This window comes from Ursus americanus, chromosome 32 (assembly GCF_024610735.1).
Source record: "Ursus americanus isolate L20-20 chromosome 32, mUrsAme1.1.p, whole genome shotgun sequence".
Lineage (NCBI taxonomy): Eukaryota > Metazoa > Chordata > Mammalia > Carnivora > Ursidae > Ursus > Ursus americanus.
Window position 1 is genome coordinate 712638 of NC_142158.1, and position 17570 is coordinate 730207.

The 17570-nt window shown below is 53.8% G+C and overlaps 1 protein-coding gene across 2 annotated transcripts; it reads left to right on the top strand.

The window, feature by feature from the left end:
* The first annotated feature begins 5 nt into the window (after window positions 1-5).
* TRIM27 (tripartite motif containing 27) lies at window positions 6-17366 on the top strand. Of its 2 annotated transcripts, none has more exons than XM_045800656.2 (8): window positions 6-728; window positions 1892-1987; window positions 4080-4334; window positions 10708-10730; window positions 12437-12552; window positions 12684-12716; window positions 14185-14211; window positions 15742-17366. In XM_045800656.2, exons 1-8 carry the CDS (start codon window positions 309-311, stop codon window positions 16335-16337), a joined length of 1566 nt encoding a protein of 521 aa, XP_045656612.1. In that variant the 5' UTR covers window positions 6-308; the 3' UTR covers window positions 16338-17366. The 2 variants fall into 2 exon arrangements, with proteins under 2 accessions (XP_045656612.1, XP_045656613.1); XM_045800657.2 differs by having other exon boundaries at window positions 11-728; window positions 4104-4334.
* The last annotated feature ends 204 nt before the right edge of the window (window positions 17367-17570 follow it).

Here is a 17570-nt window from a genome sequence, read left to right on the forward strand (position 1 = left end):
GCGCCCCGAGCGCCGGCTGCGCCAGTCCGGCCGGCGGCGCCCCTCGGCGGCCCCCTCGCGCAGCCGCGGGGCTCGGCGCGGCCGCGGGACCCCCCACGCCCGCTCGGCGGGGCGCCGCGGCGCAGGGAGGGCCGAGCCACGCAGGGGCCCGCGCGCGTCCGGGATCCGGGCCGGGAGGCGCCGCCCTCCGCCCGCCCGCCTCCCCGCGCCGCCCGGAAGCCGCGAGCGGGAGGGCGCGCGGCAGAGTTGGGCTCCGCGCAGAGCTGGGCGCCAGGGCCCATGCCCGTGCGCCCCCGCGGGCCCGCGCCATGGCCTCCGGGAGCGTGGCCGAGTGCTTGCAGCAGGAGACCACCTGCCCCGTGTGCCTGCAGTACTTCGCCGAGCCCATGATGCTCGACTGCGGCCACAACATCTGTTGCGCGTGCCTCACCCGCTGCTGGGGCGCGGCGGAGACCAACGTGTCGTGTCCGCAGTGCCGGGAGACCTTCCCGCAGCGGCACATGCGGCCCAACCGGCACCTGGCCAACGTGACCCAGCTGGTGAAGCAGCTGCGAACCGAGCGGCCGTCGGGGCCCGGGGGCGAGATGGGCGTGTGCGAGAAGCACCGCGAGCCGCTGAAGCTGTACTGCGAGGAGGACCAGATGCCCATCTGCGTGGTGTGCGACCGCTCCCGCGAGCACCGCGGCCACAGCGTGCTGCCGCTCGAGGAGGCGGTGGAGGGCTTCAAGGTGAGGGCCGCGCGGCGCGGGAGGGGCGGGAGCGCGAGCGGACAAAGGGAGGAGAGAGCCAAGGGGCTTCCTCTTTTCCGCCTAGAAAATGGCTGAGCCGGACGTGGGGTTCACAGCCGTCATTTCCTCTCTGTCCGCTGCAGAGCCTCGGCACTCAGACTGGGGAGAACCTGTAGCTGGTGAGGAAGCCAGGAGTGCCCCCCCCCAGGTGCCCCTGTGTCTACCGGCTCTCGGGCACATTACCCACGGAGACCCCGCCCTCCCTTGACGGGGTAAAGGATGTGCGTAAAAGCAGGCACACATCGCCACGCTGTGCTCCTGTCGGATCACAGATGATCTCACGCAACACACACTCGCGTGCACCGGCTGTGTGCGCGGCAAGCAGGTGCCCATCACGCAGTCTGTAAGCCCTTCCCCAGCACTTCCAGTGCTCCGTCCCGTTCTAGAAGCTCCCGGAAAAGAACAGCTCTTTCCTGCCGAAGTCACTGAAGCACCGTGAGACTCTACACAGTTGCCGGGAAGATAAACGAAATAAAATGAGTGGGTGGCGCTCTGTGGACCGTTGAGTCAACAGACCGCACAGCCGAACAGTGACGCGGAAACAGAGTACTGACCACAACAGTGTAAGGCGACGTTGGAAGAGCGCGCCTGCGGTCTTCTCTGTGTATTTCAGGGCTGCGGGAGAGGAAGTGCGCAGCGATGTTTGAATGTGCGTACATTCGTGCCTAATTCATCACTTGGCAGTTATGCTATAACTTTCCGATATATTCCTTTACTCACACTGGCAGTAACCCTGGCGTAGGTTGGGAAGGTGGTGTTTGCCTGTGACACACGTGAGGGAAATGAGAACTTAAATCATTATCTCTGTGGCTTCTGTGGAGAGCCACAAGTTAGCTCTAAGCCTCCTAGTCCACTCACCTTTCCACTGAGCCATGCAGTATCCTTCCAGGTGTAGGCAGGTGGCCCACCAGCTAAAGCTACACCAGACTGCCAGGGAGAGGTGTGGAGACCCCCTGTGCCCTGCGAGGGCAGCAGGTCCAAGGATAGGCTCTAAGCAGGGACGTGGCCTCAGAAATGTGGGCTGCATGTGATAAGCACGTCAGCCATGCCGATGCTGGGGTCTGCCTAATCTTGAACTGTGCACCTGTGTTTGCTTTTCTCAGGAGCAAATCCAGAACCAGCTAGAGCACCTGAAAAGAGTGAAGGACTTGAAGAAGAGGCGTCGGGCGCAGGGGGAGCAGGCACGGGCTGAGCTCTTGGTAAGGGTGTTTGGAATTCAAGAGAATATCGCTGCTGCCGGCCACTCTGTTTTGAAGGCGGGTATTACTTCCCTTAACCTTAGGTCACCCAGAACGTCCAGGTGTGAGGGAAACAACCCCACATGGGAGTGGGGAACTCACCTGGAGAAACACGGGATTCCCGCATTTGGGGGGAAGGGATAGAAGAAGTGAAGTTGGAACCCCTGGGGATCTGACCTATCAAAAGTTCAGCCTGCCAGTCTTGTGTAGGTCGGGGTTGATCCTTGACAGCACTGACGTAGGGAAGTTCTTGGGCAGCTTAGCCTCCCTTGGTGCCGTTCTGCAGGCGGGTGCTGACGGTGGCTGACAAGTGATTGATGTGCTCGGGACATCTGGGGCTTTTGACAATCAAAAACCAAAAAGTACGGAGACTCTTATAATATATCCTTATATCCAGCACACAGGTGTTCGAGCAATTTTTTTAATTGTAAATAAAACAGGAGGAATTCCCAACAGGTGCTTGCAACTGAAAAGCAAACTCCTAGACTAGTAGAGTCCAGCACCGTCTTGTGAAACTGTCAGTCCTGGCCAGGGTGCAGGACAGAACTTTGGGGCAGGGAGCTTACTCTCATGATGTCTTCAGATAACCACCATTTGCTCTGCCTGCGCTCCCGAGACCTCAGCTCCCCTCGCTTGAAAACACGGCTGACGGGCGGCCGGGCTCCTAGTGTGTCTGAGTGGAGTCACCATGTGCACAACCGTTGTGTTCTCTGTGGGAGGAGTGCCAGGGGAGAAAAAGCCCTTCTCTGAGAATCAGGACACTGGGACATACTTCTTGGCTCTGACGCTAGCCAGCTGCGTAGATGGTGGGAGTGATGCACCCTCTCTGGCCTGTTTCCCCCTCTGTGAAATGGGTACGTTGGACTTGGCCTGTGGTTTTCTGCAAGGCTGGTGCTGCCCTCTCCTTCCGTCCCGTGGCGTGTGGGTGTTCCTTCGGTTGTCACTCGAGGAACTGAGTGACTGCGGAGGGGAGGTCATGCAGTACAAGGGAGTCCCATGGCGGGCAAAACTGCCCCACCAGGGCGCCAGGAGCAGCCCCTTCCAGAAGCCCTGAATCAGTTGCTCTTTATGGTCTCTTTCAGCTTTAATTTTCCATTTCTGAGGTTACATTGTATCATTTATGTCTTTGAAAGACTTCAGCTAAGGAGAGCTGTGACCTTACCCAGAGGATTTGGAAGGAAGGTGTGTGCTGCCCAGTGAGTGCTGAGGGCGGCGAGAGGGACGGTGCTTGGGGAAGATTCTCAGGAGGGGCGGAGCTTAGGACAGGTGTCGACAGGCTTCTGTATTTTTGGCTCTGTGGGCCACATCATCTCTCACAACCACAACTGTGTTGTCATAGCCCAGAGGCAGCTAAATATAACATGTGGATGATGGGTGTGGCTCTACCCCAATAAGACTTCATTCCCCAGGAGTAAACGCAGGGAGCTGCAGGGAGCCTTGAGCCCTGTCGTTGGAAGAGGGTAGAGAAGGAAGGGCAGAACCACACCCACAGCCAGTGACGGGCAGTTGACGAACACTCCTGGAGGCCAGAAATGGGGTACGGGCTACACAGGAAGGGCCTCAGGGATGTGGTCCCAGTGACAATGCGAGGATTGAGTGTTCAGTCCATCACCGCGTGGTCGTAGCCAACCCCATCCCTTCCCTGGCCGCCTTTCATGGCTCCCAGTTGCGACAAAGTCTTGCCCCACCCTGGCCTGCCAGGCAAGGTGTGTTCTGCCCTCCTACCTTTCCCGGCTTCCCCTCAACGCTCACATGCTCAGCCAGATGGAATCTTTGCCCGCTCTGACCACAGGGTGAACTCCTGTTCCTCCCACGGACTGTGTCCACGGTGCTTTTGTGGAGGCTGTACCAGCCTCCCGTCCCCACGTACCACCTGTGATTACGTGTCACGTGAACCTGACCCTCACGGACTGAGTGCCTTTGTTATCCCCCTGGGGTAACACTTCTCAGCTGTCGTGTGTCCAGTCGTGAGCGAGGGAACAAGGTGCTGGGATGAGGTGCGTCGTCGGGGAGGAAACACGAGGGTCTAGAAGGGAGCCTCTCGTCCCTTCAGTGCCCTGCCCTGTCACCTGCGCAGAGCCTGACCCAGATGGAGAGGGAGAAGATCGTCTGGGAGTTTGAGCAGCTCTACCACTCCCTGAAGGAGCACGAGTACCGCCTGCTGGCCCGCCTGGAGGAGCTGGACCTGGCCATCTACAACAGCATCAACGGCGCCATCACCCAGTTCTCCTGCAACATCTCGCACCTGAGCGGCCTGATTGCGCAGCTGGAGGAGAAGCAGCAGCAGCCCACCAGGGAGCTCCTGCAGGTGAGGCTCGCAGCCCCGCCACGGGCCCGCCACAAAGTCTCCCTTCCCCCTTTGCCACGCGTCTCGAGGGCCCCCTCCTCCCCGTCAGCCCCAGCGGTAGCGAGCCCCAGCCCAGCTCTCTGGGCTTGTCGGAGGGAACACAGGCATCGCGGAAGCTCCGGTCGACACCGCTTGGATTGGGCAGTTGCGTCGTCTCACAGAAAGAGCAGAGGGAACCCCTGACGCCCAGGCCTGTCCTGTGCCAGGGGGTCTGGTCACACACAAAGCTCTTGACCTCTCCGGGCTTCAGTGACCTGATCTGCCCCTGATGGAATGAGGAGTTTGGCCCACATACCGTTTAAAGACCGTCTCCGTGCAGTATCTTGTAATGTTCGCATCTGTGTGGGCGTTGGCACAGCCACAAAACTGAGCCCTTGAGAGGGAGCAGTTGGCCCGGGCTGTGCGTGGTTTCACCTTGCTGTCCTGCGGGTGACAGGCTGCACTGGCCACGGGAGGTGAGCTGTTGAGCGTTCGCTGCGTGTGAACTGTTCTGGGTCAGGCACGGTTCCCAGCTCTGGGGTTAAGGGTGCAGAGGCTCCCCTGAAGTTCGTGTTCTGACGTCAGGGCAGACAGTTGAACAGTGGGGGTCATGGGTGTGGGTAAATGTCATTAGAAGCCCTGGGGGCGTACGGCGGGGGTCAGCAAACTGCCCCACCTGCTTTTGTATGTCCTGCAGGCTAAGCGTGGTTTTGACGGTTTTGGGGGGTTTTGTTTTTTGTTTCTCTGTTTTCTTGTGGTGGTGGTGGTGGTGGTGGTGTTTAGTGGGGAAGGGGCAGAGGGAGAGGGGAAGAGAGCGTCTCAGGCAGGCTCCACGCTGGGTGCAGAGCCCGACTGGGGGCGTGATCTCACCAGCCTGAGATCATGACCTGAGCAGAAATCAAGAGTTGGACGCTTCCCCGACCGAGCCACCCAGGCACCCCTGGTTTTTACAGATTTATTTATTTATATTTTATTTCTTTGGGAGAAAGAGAGCGCAAGCTGAGGGGAGGGCAGAGGGAGAAGGAGAAGCGGACTCTGCTGAGCAGGGGCTTGGTCCCAGGACCCCGATCAGGATCATGACCTGAGCTAAAGACAGACGCTTCACCGACCGAGCCACCCAGGCGCCCCTGGTTTTTATAGTTTAAACGGTGAGGAAAAATCAGAAGAATTTTGTTTCGTGCTGTGTGAAAGTATGTAAAACTCAAGCTTCGTTGTCTGTACGTTTTATTGGCCACACGCATCCCGTCCCGTACTTGATGCGCGGGGTTACTTTCCACCACACGGCAGGGCTGCAACTGCGAGACGACGCCTGGCCCACAAAACCCAAAGTGGGTACTGTCCCGCCTTTGAGAAAAACTTGACCGACGCCTGCTTTGGACTCCTAAGAAGGCCAAGCCTTGAGCCTCAACAGACACCAGTATTTAATGGCCAGGGATGAAGGAGGAGTTTGCAGCGGGAACTTGGCCAGAGAAGCAGAGTGTGACCAGGAAAGAGGGGGTGGACAGCAGAGTCCCATGCACTTGAGGGCCGACATCCGTTTGGTTTAAAACCATGGGCATCACGGGCCCTCAGATAGGACCGCCGCAGCGAGCAGTTTGGGCAGGAGCCGTGATAGGGAGGGGATGGGCAGGGGGAGCGGCCAGTGCAGCAGCAGGTGCCTGGGGCAGGAGCCGTGATAGGGAGGGGACGGGCAGGGAGAGCGGCCAGTGCAGCAGCAGGTGCCTGGGTCAAGGGAAAACACCGGGAGGGGAGGTAAGAAAATACTGAGAGGTGGGGTGGGGTCGTGGGCCTTCCTGGGAGGGGCTGCTTAAAGAAGCAAGCTCCACGCACTGGAAAGGAATATGCAGCAGGAGGGTCTGTTGTAAGGATCCACCAGGAGACTCCCTGAAGCCGTGAGGTAGGTGAGTTCTCACTCAGGTCTGCTGGGGAAGGGAAGGGAAGGGGACTAAGGCACATGGGGAGGAGGTAGTTTTGGGAGATCTTTGGGAGGGAGGGGGTGGGGTGAGGTTTGGTAGCAGAAACCCCGCGGCTTCTGGTGTCTGACATGGGAAAGCAGGATCCCCGGCGGCCCTCGAGCAGGAGTTAGGGAAAACAAGCTTTGAAGAATAGGGGCAGTTTGGGAATTACCGTTTCAGAGTGTGGGGAAGCCCGGAGGATTGTGAGACACAGTAGGGTTATGGTTGGGGTCGGTCTGCCCTGTTGCGCGACTTTCCCTCGCGCTTTCCGAGCCCGTGACCGCTCGTGCAGGCGTGGGGCAGGCGTGGGGCGAGCAGGTGGTTGGGTGCTCCCCGGATTAGCGCTTTGCAAGGTGCAGTGAGGGTTCGGTTTAGTTCTGTTACGGCGATAAAATACACGTAACGTCAGCTCATCGTCTCGGCCGCTTCAGAGCGTACGACTCAGTAGCGTTTAGCCAGTCATCACTGTGTAGTTCCGGACGCTGTCGGCGCCTCGAAAGGAAACCTTGTATCCACTAAATAAAGTTGTTCCTTTCCCCCGACTGGCAACCATCAATCCTCCACTATGTGGAGACACACAGTGTCTGCATAATATGTGGCCTTTTGTATCGCATTTCTTTCACTCGGGGTACTTTTCTCAAGGTTCGTCCCCGCTGTAGCCCGAGTGGTGCTTCCCTTCTTTGTGTGGCTGGATAATACTCCGTGGTGTGGGTAGACAGCACATGTTGTGGACTCGGGCTGCGTCCACGAGCTGAGGGACGTCCGCCTCGTTTCACCGTGGGGTGGTTGTGGGCAGTGCTCTGATGGCGCCGTGATGGGCTTCAGCAGCTTGGAGCGTTCGTCTGCAGGGGCCACCCCCCACTTGGTGTGCGTACTGCCAATGTGAGCACTGAGGCTTCAAAACTTGTGTTCTTAACACGGGAGATATTTGTGAGGACATTCTGGAACAGATGGGGTCTGTTGAAGAGAGAGGGGTCGTGCACGTGAAATGAGAGAGAGGGAGGGTTATGGTGGGTGGCCCTGGAAAAGCAAGCTAAATCTTACTTAAGAGGAACTATTAGAGGCATTCCCGCTGAGGTCAGGAACAGGGCAAGATGCCCACCGTTATCTGCCTCTTTAACCTTGTACTGGAGGTTTTAACCAATGTAGTCAGAACAATTGCAGGCATAAGAATTGGAAAAGCCTGGGGCTCCTTGCTGGCTCAGTGAGTGGGGCATGCAATTCTCGATCTCGGGGCCTTGAGTTCGATCCCCACGTTGGGTGTAGAGTTTACTTAAAGTCTTTAAAAAAAGAAAAGAATTAGAAAAGATATTATACTGTCTTTTTGGAGAATATGTGTTATATAATTATAAAGAATTCAGCAAGACAGTAGGATGTGAGGTAACAGACAGAAATCAGCAGCCCTTCTTTGCACTGATAACCACCAGAAGACATTTTAGAAAAGGGTGCCCCATTTCCAATTGAAAAAGAAAAAAAAGTAAAATACCAGGGAATAAACTTAAATAAACTTAAAAGCAATGTGTAAAAACCTGTGTGGAAAATACTATAAAACACTCCTGATGACACAAGATAGACTTGAGCTAATAAAAAAGACATCCCTGTTCTTGGCCAAGACATGTTGATATCATCACATCAGTTCGTCATAAGTTAATTTGTAAACTTAATGCAATCCCAGCAAAAACACAGCACACTTTATCTGGAGCTAGACACAGTGATGGTAAAGTTCAGATAGAAAAATGAGCCCACGAAAATAGCTGGGAAACACAGAAAGAAGAGCTGTGGGTGGGAACTGGCCCTATTAGACATTAGAACGTACTGTAATGCCTGTGTAACTAAGACAGCTGGTAACAGCATAATGGAAAAACATAACATTACACACTGTAACCATTCAGAAGACCGGTGTCAAGGGTGCCTGGGTGGCTCAGTCGGTTGAGCGCCCGACTCTTGATTAAGGCTAAGGTCATGATCTCAGGGTCCTAGGATTGAGCCCTGTGTCAGGCTCCGTGCTCAGCGGGGATCTGGTTGAGGTTCTCTCTCCCTCTCCCTCTGCTCCCGTGCACTCTCTCTCTCTAAAATAATAAATAAGTCTTCAAAAGACCAGTGCCAGGGGCGCCTGGGTGGCGCAGTCGTTAAGCGTCTGCCTTCAGCTCAGGGCGTGATCCTGGCGTTCTGGGATCAAGTCCCACATCAGGCTCCTCCGCTGGGAGCCTGCTTCTTCCTCTCCCACTCCTCCTGCTGTGTTCCCTCTCTCACTGGCTGTCTCTCGCTCTGCTAAATAAATAAATAAAATCTTAAAAAAAAAGAAAAAAAAAAGACCAGTGCCAAATGGAAAGAAAATTGCAGCAAATATCACAAATAGGGATAATAGAAATAATATATAAAAAACATTCAAAAAATTGAGGGGGGGGAAGACAAGTTCTATAGAAAAATGAGCAAAAGATATGAATAGGCAATTTACCAAAAAAATGGTTGGACCATGAACTTGTGAAAAAGTGTTCTACTGTACTTTTAATAAGATGCGAATTAGGAACACCTGGGTGGCTCAGTCGGTTAAGCATCTGCCTTCAGCTCAGGTCATGATCCCAGGATCGAGTTCCATCTCGGGCTCCTTGCTCAGCAGGGAGCCTGGGTCTCCCTCTGCCTGCTGCTCCCCCCTGCTTGTGCTCTCTCTCACTCTCTATCAGACAAATAAAGTCTTTTAAAATTTTTGTTTTAAAAAAATGAGATGCGAATTAAAAACCATACTATAATACCCTTTCTCCCCCATTAGAATAGCAAAATTTTCTTAATTCAGTACACTGTTAGCAAGGATGTGGGAATGCTGGTGGGAAGACATTGTTTTGGCAGTATTTAACAGAAGTATCTATGTAGTTAGAATTTGACGAAGAATCCTGTCAGGAATTTATGTTCAAGATATAATCTAAGTATGAAAATACGTACAAAAATACATACATACAAGGTGACTTGATGTAACATTGTTTGTAATTGCAAAATATTGGGAAAACCCCACCTTCCAAGCCGAGAAAAGAGGTTGAATCAACTGTGTGTGTCCATACAGTGGAATTCTGGGCAACTGTACGGAAGAGCAAGGAAGATACCTAAGAACTGATGGAGAGGGGTTTCCGGGAATGTTTAAGTGAAAGTCATAGTGCAGAGTATAGAGTGTGCTACTTGTTGTGTAAGAAAAGAGAGATCATTGGAACATCATGTATCTGCTTATTTTTGTGGAGGAAACGGTTGAAGGGTAAACCAGATGGGAATGGGGAAAATAGGGTGCGATGGGATAGGAGACTTTTTGAGCACCAAAATAAGTAAGAACAGTGATAGATTATAACCTATTAAATAAGAATGTATGAGCCCATACTAATAATAAAGGGGGAAATTACTCCTAGTAAAATGTCGACTAAGTAATATAGAAGGGATTTTGAAACGAGCCAGTGACCCTTTAGTAACCATCATAGTAAAAGTTAATTCAGACAGGAATTATCAGTGGATGCTAAATCCAAGGGAGGAAGTTTGGTAAGGATTGGAGTACTAACATAATTTCAAAGTATCACTCCTAGATTGCTTATTAGTTACAAAAGGAAAGATGGTAGCTATACAGTGATCAGAATACGGCCAGTAAGGGGCGAGCGAGTGTCATGTACCTGTAGGAAGACACACCATACCTCCTCACGGACGATACAGCCTGGGTTTCATCATGAGGGGACGATCCCAGAGGAGGGATGGCTTCCTGTAGAGTAAATAGCCTATATTAAACCAGAGTCAGTGTCACGAAAGACAGATCGGTGCTACGGAACTAGACGTGTTGTGACAGCTGAGTGTGGAGAATGGTCATGGGTCACTGAGCGGGGAGGGGAGTAGCTGCAGGTAACTTTATTGAGATGATGGTTAGACCGGAACATGGACTGTGGGTTAGATAAAGGTTCATTCAGATCATTGATTCACAGATCATTAGATCAGTGCTCCTTTTCCTGGGTTTGATAACTGGACGGTATTTCTGTAAGAAAACGTACTTGCCCTTAGGAAGTCTAAGGGGACAAAGATACGTTGTATAATGTAAACAGTGATCTCTCAAATGGTTCTGAGTGTAAATGTGGTAATAATAATCTGGGAAGGAGTATTCAGGAGCTCTGTGCTAGCAGTTTTTCTGTGTATTTGAAATTATTTCACAAGAAAAAGTCAAAGCAAACTGGACAGGTAGGCAGTTGGGGTGTGAGGGTGGGACTCTTGTTAGGAAATTTGAAAGTGTGAGGTCCCTGGCCAGTGGGGCAGGAGCAGGACATAGGAAATGCTGGGATAGCAAATAGTGTGCACCCCAGATTTGTAGCTCCTTCACTGTGAACCCTGTTCCTTGTCTCCCTGGCTCCTCGCGGTCATCCTTTCCCTTTCTCTTGCAGGACATCGGGGACACCCTGAGCAGGTACCGTGTTCTCCCTCCCCAGCACTAAATCAAGTGCAGGAGGGCGTTGGCCTCGCGCTCGTAAACCCTGAAGGAGCCCAGAGCCCGAGAAGGACATCTTACCAGAGTGACACACACCCTGCCCGTCTCTGAACAAGTCACTCGCGTGCAAAGAGCTAGATGGACCAGTTCTTCTCCGTAAAGTTCAGGAATTACGGACAAATTGGGAGGGTGACGGGTAGGATGGGGCTCCCATGGTTTGTGAGGACACGTCCATGGAGGGAGCGAAGGCACACACACACCTGGGCAAAGCACAAGGTTTCTTGTCGTCCTTGCTGCTTCAGGGTTTCAGAGACCTCCCCCCAGGACTCCCCCTAATTCCGTAATGGGGACAATATGGCCTCAGAAGAGTGTGACTGGTTCAGAGTTGCAGAATTAGTGCTGGGTTACCCGGATTCTCTTGTTCTCATTGTTGCTTGGCTCTGTTGTCGGGGGGAGTGAGGAGAAGCTCTAGGAGAAGGGAGAGCTCTCAGCGGGCAAGATGGCGAGGCTCGCTAGTGTTTGTAGGGCAGACCGTGAGGGCAAGCGGGGTCGGCCTTGGGAACGCGCTGTTGGTGCAGGAGTGCCCACCGGGACAGAGACTGACTTTGCAGGAGCTGAACGTTGAAGCTGGTTAAGATACTGAGTGGTGAAAACCCTGCAGAGGAGTCCAGCGGGGCTGTGTGCGAACACCCGAGGGGCTGGGGCAGGGCCGCGTAGACGGAGTAGGTTGGCTGGAGTGCCACGTGGATAGATGATGCTGGTGAAATTGAGGGTTTCGAGGGAGAGGAGTTAGGTGTCCAGTCCCAGCCACGTGGCCCCAGCGATTACTGCCCTGACCTGTTACTTGTGCTTTTTGATGCCAGTCTGGTTCCGGCCGAGCACAGGGAGGTCGGTCTTAAGAGCCTCGCTCTCTGTGACATTAATGTTTGTCTGTGTGAGAGAGGAAACCCAAATTTCATTGGCTTAAGGCTTAGACATTATTTAAGACATCGTCGCCATATATGTGCAGGTAGGTAGCCCTGGGCTGGGCTGGTGGTCTCCTTCCCTCACTCTCCTGCTGTCCCTGAGTTGTGGTCCTCGGTCTGACAGTCCGAAATGGAATGCCAGCCACACGGGGGACGTAAGTCACAGCATACTCCTTTCTAAGCAGTCTTCTCAAATTACTGCGAGACACTACTTACCTCTTATTGGGCAGAACCCAGTCATAAGGTCACATCTAGACGGGGCAGCCACGAACCCGTATAATTTGGAAGATGGGGGGAGGGATGTTAGGGAGGCAGCCGGCAATCAGTTTTTGCCATGGACCCCCGAGCAGGGCGCGTACCTGTCTGGAGGGGTTCTCACCGTACTTGGGAACCTGAGGGCTCTGGGTTGTTGCCCACCCTGAATCTCCAGGACTTTGTCTAGGAATCTAGTGCTTTCTGGCAAGGTCAGCCTTACCTTCAGTTTAATTCAGTAAACCTTTCTGAGGACAAGTCATTTGAAAGTCCATGAGCTAGGTGCTGTGGGGGGAATGAAAATGGGTAAGATGTTTAGAGGATCAGAGCCTAGGAGGAGGATAGGGAGAGAGCTGGGGTGGCTGCTTTTAAAGACTGCCGGTCAGTTTAACCCAGGCTTGGTCTGGGCTCTGCAAGTGGCGGGGCTGGGGGAGGGATTTACTCATTTTCTTTTTTCGTTAAACATAGGGCTGAAAGAATCCGCATCCCTGAGCCCTGGATCACACCTCCAGACCTGCAAGAGAAAATCCACATTTTTGCGCAAAAATGTCTGTTCTTGACCGAGAGCCTCAAGCAGTTCACAGGTACTAGGAGGAGAGGAGGGGTCCGTTAGGGGAAATGCGATCGTGCTCTGAATATCTGTCGTGCCTGAGGGGAGGACAGACTCTCCGGCCAGATGTGGGATGCAAACTGAATGTCGTCTTTTCTCCCCTAGAAAAAATGCAGTCAGATATGGAGAAAATCCAAGGTAAATTTATGTATTTACTGGGTTTTTGATGTTGAAGTTCCTGGGAAGGTGGACATCTACTTTAGAAGTGGGGGGCGATGGGAGGGGGCGGCACCCACTGGCCCGCCTTCTCATCGGCTGCATCTTCCTTTTGCTTCAGTTGTTTCAATTCACAGCCTCTCCTTTGAATATGACGTCCTTTATATGCACTCAGTTCTCAGTCTGTATTGAGGTGAAAAACAGGCAATCCCAAAATTAATCCAGAATTTGCTTAATTCTTTTTTAACTGGGAAAAAGAATGAACAGAAACCATCCTGGTTGCATTTCATTTGCTCTCCTCCCGCTCGAGGGCAGGCTGGGGGTGGGGATGGGGGCGGGAATCAAGCAGCCCGGGTCGAGGACGGGAGCGGGGGTTCAGGAGTCCGGCTGCCCTGGGCCCAGCTCTGGCACTTAGGAAGGATTCTACGCTGACTTCCTCACCTGTAGAATGAGGACAAGAATAGTTCTTACCTCATGAGGTTGTAGGATTAAGTTCTAAAGCCTTCAGAATGGAGCCTGACGTATAATAAACCTTGTATTATGTTTATTAAATCAAGTGGGTTAGGTATTCAAGGGAAGCCCTTGTAGATGTAAAATTTTCCGACCGGAAAATTTGATGCCAGTCTGGTTCTGGTCGAGCACAGGGAGGTCGCACTCGGTGACATTTGGCTGTATCCTAAGTGCTCAAATCCCTGGACTGTCTAGTGGGATCCGAAACCTCTGTAAGTTGGTAAACCCTTGTCTTGTTACAAACTACGGATCCCCATCATCTCTGGTTTCCTGTAGGACGTATCCTGAGACCTTGTTTGCGTTTTATCTTTTCAGATACACACATGGGGGACACTCAGGTGTCTTCCACAGTCAAACAAATAGGGACAAACCGCACTGGCCACGGTGCCTGACGCCGGACGGCGTGGCCTTCCGTGATCTGGCTCTCACTGATTTCTCCTCCTCTCTTGCCGTTTAAAAGGCTTGTGAGAGCTTACTGTGCACATGCTTTGTCCACTGCTGAGTGGCGCGAAGTGAGTGGTCCTGTCCGCCCCAGCGTGGTAGTGGGCACCACCCAGTTGAGCACCGGCCCCTAGCACGGAGGTGGCTTAGGAAAGCTGAGAGTCGCGTCTGACGTGGACGTGGGACCGTGTTTCCCCCTGCAGGGCCAGCTGGCCCGCTGGGGGGTGGAATTCTTGATCTCGGCTCAGTTTGACCCCATTTACTACCCGTCTCAAGCACGTGGTTACCCTTCCACCAGAGTTCCCAGTCCCTCTTCCCTTAGGGCTCTTGGTTCAACGATGGAGTCACAGGTTGTGTAGAGAAGTCAGCACACGACTGGCAACAGGCGTTCCGGGCTGTCTGATGAGACTGTAGCTTTACGGGGACTCTCAGGGGAGCCCCTTCAGTTAGGTGGTTCTTGGAAATACATGTCGTAACTCCTTCTCTCTTGTTCTTTCAGAATTGAGAGAAGCTCAGTTATACTCAGGTAGGTGTTGGACACAAAACCATATGAAACAGGAGAAAAAGTCCTAAAGACCCAAGTACTAGTGTGAATGATTTTGGAAATCGCCTGAATTGGGGTTCTTTAGATTACGCGTCTCAGAGTGATAAACAGCACCCACGAAAACCATGGGTTGTTTCTGTGTTTACAGTATCTGTGCTTCCCAAAATGCCTCCGAGCTGGAGGCAGATCAGGCTCGGGTGCCGCCCCAGCAGGGGAGCGCTGCCTGCCGTGCTCGGGGGCCGTGTGTGCTCTGCAGTCGTCCTGCCAGGAGTTCGGGGCCCGACTGTTCTTCTGAGGGCTAGGGGTGCAGGCATCTCGGGTCATCCCCTCTGTGCTGGGGCAGGAACTCAGCTCTCCTTGACCATCAGCATCACCGAAGGGTCGGGAAACTGGGTACATCTGTGGTCCCAGGGGTATTCACATCTTAGCTGCGTGGAAGAGAGGCGTACAACAGGTGTCCTTTCTACGGTGTCCACCGCTGTGCCCCATACCTCGTCCTTCAGCAAGTATTAGCTGGATACCGTGCGCGTGTCCTGCACTGTGTAACACCGTGCGGGCTTCTGTAGGGGGAAGGGAGGAGCTTGGAGTTGGGTGTCTGGTTGGAGGTACGAGGCACACCTATGAGCTGGGGGACAGATCAGTGACTGCTGTGCACGGATGGTTGGACCACGGACCTAGTACCCGGGGCTCTCGGTCACCCCCACGGTTGCCCGTCAGGAACGTTTTGTGGGCGTCATGTAGCCCGCCTGAGCTGTGGTCCGGGGAGGTAGTGCTGGGAATTTTCCCCCTGAGCAAGATTGAGCAGCAGCGGAGAGAATCATACCAGTGCTCTAAAGCAGGAAGCTGTGATACTGAACACCCCAGGACGTGACACGGGGGGTAGTTTCAGGTTTAGGAGAGGGAGAGCGTGATGGCCGGTTAACAGCAGCTTTCTCGGGAAGATGTGGGTGTTGCGTTGGACATTAGAAGAAGATGAATGGGGTTTGCATGTGCTGGGGAAGATCTCGTGGAATGGAGGATATAAAAGTGATTTTTTAAGATTGTTTATGTTAGAGAAGGAGAGCGTGCAAACACGTGGGGATGGGGGAGAGGGGATGGGGGAGAGAAACCGAGGCAGACACCGCGCTGAGCACAGAGCCTGTCACGACCCTGACGTCATGACCTGAGCCAAAACTAAGAGTCAGACGCTCAACCGACTGAGCCACCCAGGCGGCCCTGAAGGTGACACAGGTTTGCAGTCCCCTAGTTACGTACCCAGAACCCCAAATTTAAGTTGGGAATTCAGTTTATGATGGGCAGTGTGGCTTGAGATGTTTGAAGGAAAGGGAATGGAGGTATAATTTCGGCACTCTGAATACCTGTAACCTCCAGGACGACTTTCGAGGCTGAGCGCAGCCCTGCGTGGGCTGCTCGTGTTCTGTCCATGGGGGGACGTGGGAGGCGCGCTGGGTGTCCTCGGGTGTGCCGTCCCGGCCTCGGCTGACCGCCCCCTTGCCCTCGGTGTCTCCGCAGTGGATGTGACTCTGGACCCAGACACAGCCTACCCCAGCCTGATCCTCTCCGATAACCTGCGGCAAGTGCGGTACAGTTACCTCCAGCAGGACCTGCCCGACAACCCTGAGCGGTTCAACCTGTTCCCCTGTGTCTTGGGCTCTCCATGCTTCATCGCTGGGAGACATTACTGGGAGGTGGAGGTGGGAGATAAAGCCAAGTGGACCATAGGTGTCTGTGAAGACTCGGTGTGCAGAAAAGGTGGCGTCACTTCCGCCCCCCAGAATGGATTCTGGGCCGTGTCCTTGTGGTACGGGAAAGAATACTGGGCTCTGACCTCCCCGATGACGGCCCTCCCCCTGCGGACCCCTCTCCAGCGGGTGGGGATCTTCTTGGACTATGACGCGGGCGAGGTCTCCTTCTACAACGTGACAGAGCGGTGTCACACCTTTACCTTCTCTCACGCCACCTTCTGTGGGCCCGTGCGGCCCTACTTCAGTCTGAGTTACTCGGGAGGGAAGAGCGCAGCCCCTCTCATCATCTGCCCCATGAGTGGCATCGATGGGTTTTCTGGCCACGTTGGCAGTCACGCTCATTCCATGGAGACCTCCCCTTGAGGAGGTGAACCCGGCCAGGAGGGCTGTTGGCCACAATCCCACCCCAGGCCTGAGGCGTCTTGTTGCCTGGCCTCGTCCCGCTTATCGCAGCTGGATGTCCTTGCCACTGCCCGTGACCCTGCCGTGGGAGACGGGGTGTCCGCTGTCCTTTCCCTTCCCGTGCAAACTGTCAGAAGATTGCCCAGAAGTAAAAACCCCATGTCCACCTCCAGTGTCCCCACACTTCGGTTTGACACAGTACTGGGGGGGGATGCAGAGTAGGGATAATCCTTGGAGAGCATTCAGCGTACTCCCCGTGGCTCAGCCTGGCTTCCCCTGGTTCGGTCCCACATAGTGATCGTGGATATTTGCTGTGTCGGGACCAGGGCTCCTTTCTAAGAACTTAGACTGGACCTGCCTGGCCCTGTCAGCATGGCTCCCTCTAACCCCGTTTTCCTTTGGGAATAGTACCTCTTTCCCTGATTCCCATTCCGCCGTAGTTTTATTAACTCCACTCAAGAGGCCTATATGTGTTTTGATTAGTTAGTTATTTTACAGTAATGGTGGGAAGTGGCCCCCCCGCTGTTACGAGATACTGTTCTAATCAATGTGCTCTTTGCCTCTGTATCTTTCCGAGGGCTTTGTCTGCTCCCTTCATTCTAATGAAAGCCGTATCCTGGTGCCGGGTGCACACCGTCCAGGATAATTTTCTGCCAACACCACCCATCGTTCTAGAATCCCCCCCCCCCCACTCACATCTGTGGACTGACGGTCAGTCACACACCATCCCTGGAATGATTCCGAGGCAGTGTTCTGGGGACCCATTGACTTTTTGCCTCCTTTTCCCCATTTCCTTTGGGGAATGGGGGAATTGACCTTTCTAATGCGTGTACCATCAGGGGGCAGTTCCATCCCCATAGCCGTTGGGCCCCGAGGCAGTCTGGGGCCAGAAGGCAGATCACTTCCAGCCCCCCCAGTGGTTCTTAGTCCTGCTTCCCTTTGGGTACATGACCCTCTGTTTGAAAATAAAGTGACTATGGATGTTGTTTACATTGTTGTTTTCTGGGTCTTGGTGGGAGTGAGGTCGTAGGGGTTGGAGTGGGATCGAAGGGGTTGGTTCGTGGTGGTGATTTCCCTTACGGGTCCCGAATCCGGTTCCGGCCGATATTTTACTTGATACTGGACGCGGACCATGTCACTCTCCCATGGTGGGGAGAAAGCAGTGTTGGCCGTCCGCAGCTTACAGCTCTGTAT